General features: G+C 42.9%; 1 protein-coding gene across 4 annotated transcripts in view; it reads right to left on the bottom strand.

The window, feature by feature from the left end:
- Positions 1-240: 240 nt before the first annotated feature.
- letm1 (leucine zipper-EF-hand containing transmembrane protein 1) overlaps positions 241-5388 on the bottom strand; it is a 28193-nt gene continuing 23045 nt past the window's right edge. For all 4 annotated transcript variants that reach the window (XM_080850615.1, XM_080850613.1, XM_080850614.1 and 1 more), the window contains 2 exons: positions 4579-4717; positions 241-4054 (listed from right to left, as the gene is read on the bottom strand). In XM_080850615.1, the coding sequence (XP_080706741.1) occupies positions 3902-4054; positions 4579-4717 (292 nt within the window). In that variant the 3' untranslated portion in view covers positions 241-3901. The remainder of the gene's footprint in view (positions 4055-4578; positions 4718-5388) is intronic.

Here is a 5388-nt window from a genome sequence, read left to right on the forward strand (position 1 = left end):
GGGTTTGGAAGGGTCAGAGGAAGAGAGGGGTGTTCTGAAAGAGGAGGAACGATGAACGAGTGAGTAAGGATGGGTGGTGGTACAGATGGATGGATGGATGGATGGTGAGTGAGGAACGAGTGAGTAAGGATGGGTGGTGGTACAGATGGATGGATGGTGAGTGAGAGGATGGAAAAAAGGTGGGTATGGGTTTCAAAATCAATAAAATACCATATCAATCAATCAAAAAACAAGTCCATGAACATCAAAGAAGATCGGTCCACTTTTATTGAACATCTCCTAGGGCTATATTCTAGATAAGTGTAATATTTACAAGAAAGTAAAATATAATTCATTGCAAAAATGAAAAGCTTGCATATCTTTACATCTCTACTGATTTAAGTAAACATCTAGTGTAATTTCATTTCTCTAAAGGTTCTTAGCCATCAATAATTACTCAGCTGGGTCCTTTCCCCAGTAGCATCAAATCTTGTCAGCAGTTTAATTTAATAAATAAATACATATTACAATGTTTTTTTGCTTTTTTTTTCAGGAATATCGACAACAGTTTCAATAATGGCATAAATATTCTTAACGAGAACAGTTAATAATACACACTTATATAGCTGGAGAGTGTCTCTGTTCCACCCCACCCCCATTACACACACTCTCTCTCTCTCTCTCTCTCTCCCTTTCACCAAACACTCTCCCAATAGTGCATTTACACTAGAAGCTCCTAGAAGTGACATTGAGTACAGTAGCTTATGATGCAAACATTAGCTGTATGACGAATGTGCCACTAGGCTGTCCTGAAATGATATGAGCTGGAGACACACACACACACACACACACACACACACACACACACACACACACACACGCACACACACACACACACAGCTGAACACTGACCCGCCAAGATGCACCAAATAGAAACCTTGTCAACTGAACATCAAAATCATAACACCCTCTCCCAAACAGTCACTTGGCACCTGCTGAGTGCAACCAAACAACTTGTATTTGAATTGCACAACAGGTGAGATCAAGCATTCAAAGGCTCATCAGGTAACCTGAAATGCCACCCCCAGCATTATCGGATCACCTGCACACCCAATACTTCTCCACTATGATACACTAGAGAAAAACAAGCCACTTCGCACTTCAACTGTTGGACCTCAATGTATATAAACTCACACAATACCCCTTAGTAAATGGACTGTCGTGTATACAAGTATAGGTGTGATGTGTTATTGCTGCAGATCCCAGGCCAGCCCCTATGGCTGAATCTTGTCGTCTCTGATTCTCTAGAATCGACACCACACAGCACAGAGGAGACACGATCTGTCTTTGCAACACTTTCTCACCTGCCCATCATGTGTAGAACACTGGCTGGAGTAGGCCATATGCAACACTTTAAAGCATCAGAGATTCTGTACCTCACTGATAGCTGGGCTCATCCCTACTGGAAACCCCTTAGAAAGTTCAATGGAGTTCAATGTGTGTGTGCGTGTGTGTAATATATACACATGTTTGTTTGAGATGTATATAAAAGTGTTGTCTTTGCCTCCTTCTTGTTACATTTGAATGCCCTCTGCCCACTCCTGCTAAAGCTGCCCTTTAGGGTTTTACAGTCGTTACCTGAGTGAACATCAAGACTTCTTCAGAAAAGCTCTCTATGATTCTAGTGCAATTAGACATTATGAATGATGGATGTGTCAATCAAGCCTTGCCAGTATATACAGACAACAGAATGCAAATCATCACTGCTTGGCAGATTAAGGCCTAGATGGCAGTAGCAATCACACAAATAGCATGTTTTTTAAAACTTTTTTTAAAATCTCCATCAATAAGTCTTTTTCTTGTTCTTTCTTCAATTTCTCGAACCCCTCCCTCACACTCTGACACACACACACACACACACACACACACACACACACATCTAACAGAGAGCAGACATGGCGTCAGATCAGGGACAGTGTGTAGGGCTCTGGTCAGGGACAGAGTGTAGGCTCCTGCTGGCATGTTTAATGTTGGAGATGATGTATGCGGAGGCTCCTGTACCCTGTGCCTCTGAGTTCAAACTCACACTAGCGCGTGCATGCCTCTGTCTGAGTGTCTGTGTGTGTGTGTGTGTGTGTGTCTGTGTGTGTGTGTGTATGTGTGTGTGTGCAGGGCCAGTGTTTACTCTGCCATCAAGCTGACTGTACCCAGCCTACCCTTACCCGTCTGGGCCAAGACAGCATGACACACACACACTCACACACTCAGTTAGACAAGTCAACACACACACACACACTCTCTGTCCTAAACGTCAAAACATTGAGATTCCAGGGACGGCTTAAAGTTGATTTCGTCCCTGCACAGCTTTTTCATCCTTGGCGCTTGCCTACACACACACACACACACACACACACACACACACACACACACACACACACACACACACACACACACACACACACACACACACACACACACACACACACACACACACACACACACACACACACACACACACAGGTTCCTGGTAGCCACACAAGGGTGTGCCTTTAACTGTGTCGCTGCGGTCTGTATCGGGTCATGGGAAGGTCAGTGTGTGTGTGTGTGTGTGTGTGAGTGTGAGAAAGAACAAGTGCAAACGTGAAAGAGGAAGAGAATAAAATGCAAGTGTAAGCAAGACTCGTGTGAGCAAAATGGTTATATGTAGAACCGTAATTTACTCCGAGTCAAATATTACTTGAATGTGCGTGTGTATGACTGTGTGTGTGACTGTCTGTATTACTGTGTGTGGATGCAAGTCTGTGCAGTTCTATTCAAGGCCACATCATACACATTGGTCAAAACCAACACACGTTAAAAGCTTGGAGGTAACAATCCTCAGGTATGATTTTTTTTGTTTGTTTGTTTTTTAATTCATTGATTTGATAAACCAAATCAATCAACAACTCAGTCTGCCAGTCAGTCAGTAACAGTCTACACAAAATCTACACCAGTTGCCTCTTCAGATGCATAGCCAAACAAACAGTCACGTTCCCCACTTTGGCATAATCAAGCCACAGCAATCTGTGTGTAATTTATATCACACACAATTACAAAACCTGCCTCTTTGGTTATTACACTTTAGCATTACCATTAGTATGCTGTCCTCTCAACAGTTACTGTACATTCAAGAATGCCTGATGTGACAATTGTAGTTAGTGTCCCTGAAATAAAAAGAGAGAGAAAAAAAATGGAGAAACAACAAAAAAAGAGGAGAGTGGAATGGTGGATGATGGTGTGATTTCTGTGCAAAAGTGCAGAAGAGATGATCTCCTTTCTCCTTCCAGTACTCTCCTCTACTCTCCTCTCCTCTCCTCTCCTGTTCTCTCATGGCATGGGGGGAAATGATGACCATCAGGGTGGCAAAGGAGTCTCACGTCCACGAGAAATTATTGGAATTCTCTTGGAATTGAATGAATGTAAATCTTTTTTTTTTTCTTCTAGTTCACAAAAGGTGCATATCAGAATTAAATTAGTTATCTTTTTTAACAATAAATAAGCAATTACACTTTTTTTCAATTAAACACAATAGCAAAAAGACTTTTTTGATTAGCAGAACAAACATTTTGTTCCTAATTTGTGCGCTTTTTTTGTTTTTATTTTTACTTCCCGGGAATATTTAAGCCTCAAACTCTATGAAGCAAAAGAAAATGAAAGAAAAAAAAAAACACCAAGCCATTCCTGATACTTGAAATAACCTTTCTCTGCTTCTTGTGGAAGATTTAAAAGAACAGAAAGAATGCATCTGTTCAAACCCTGTAGACAGCGGTGACGTTTGCTGTTGGTGGGGCAGGCCGAACAGGTCGATGCATTGGAAGATGATGGTGGCTGAGATGGGGGTCTGCAGCGGTCCTTTCCCCACTTTGGGCTCTCCACGGCGGCCTTAGTTTTGAACTTCAGCTGCCTGTTCCTTCTCGGCCTTCTCCTTGGCCTTTTCCATCTTCACCAGCTTCTCCTCCTTCTGCAACATGACCATGATCTCAGACACATGAGCCGTGGAGATGTCTATGTCCTCCTTATCGATCAGCTCCACCACCTGTGCACACACACACACACACACACACACACACACACACACACACACACACACACACACACACACACACACACACACACACACACACACACACACACACACACACACACACACACACACACACACACACACACACACACACACACACACACACACACACACACACACACACACACACACACACGTTACTCTTTATCTACAGTGCCTACACACAAATACAAGTAAGATGCACAGATGCCATTGTCCTCCAAATGAATCAAGCTCCCAACACACACACACACACACACACACACATGGTCATACTTACATTGTGTACACAAACACGCAGATAGCTGTGCTAAATACACATAAATGCTATTTTCTTTTCTTCATGAATTACTTTCACTAGGAAAACTAACACCACACACTCACAGACACATACACACAGGTAAGAAACAGTCTAAAATGACAAGGTCTGAAAACCAGCAGTTCTGATAGTCATGTCTCAGGCTCTGAGTCTCTACCTCTCTCCTGCTCCGTCTCACCTTCATGACATCATCAATGTCGATCTTGCCGTCCTTGTTGTCATCGAGTGCTTCGGCGATTCTAAGCAGCTTTTGCTCCGGAATGTTCTGAATCTGCCGCATGACGCTGATGAGCTCCGTGATGCTGATCAGGTTCTCCCTAGATGAGAAGAAGAAGGTGCTGCGTACAGGAGATGCACTCTTGAAAACGTGGCTCGTGTAAGCATGCGTGGTAAAGGAAGCCCAGGCGCTCGCACACACACACACCAACACACACACACACACGTATCACGGTCCACAAATTGGTTAAGGACCAATGACATGCCAAGGTCTGCTGTGCAGGGTTCCCAGCTTGACCAATGAGTGCAACACTCCCTTTTGCAATCAGCGTGTCATTTACACCTTCAATTACTCATTCATTTTTTTTCATTTTCATTTGTGTTTAAAAGCTTAATAAGTTATGAGCTGTCTCATCTGGAGATGTTGTGTCTAATTCACTGGAATTAGAATCTCTTCTCCTCTATGGATTTGAAGTCCTGAAGCTAACCGCTTTAAATCTTCCTTTTCTGAATCACATATGAACAGCAGGGGTATTTAGTGATTACCAGGCCATCAATTACAGCACCAAAGCTTGAAAAGGCAGTGGAAACTGCACAGCATGAAGCCTTCATCAGTAGCAATGATGGATCAAACTACATGGAAACACAGAAGAAAGGTCTGGGGTATGGTCAGTGATGATTCTTAGGAAACTCGTCTACAATCAGCCGGCTGCTTGAGCCTACAGTCTTACATGTATGTAAATAACACATGACATGGTCTGTTAGAAATTAA

The sequence above is a fragment of the Sprattus sprattus genome, assembly GCF_963457725.1.
Source record: "Sprattus sprattus genome assembly, chromosome: 13".
In the NCBI taxonomy this organism is placed as follows: Eukaryota; Metazoa; Chordata; class Actinopteri; order Clupeiformes; family Clupeidae; genus Sprattus; species Sprattus sprattus.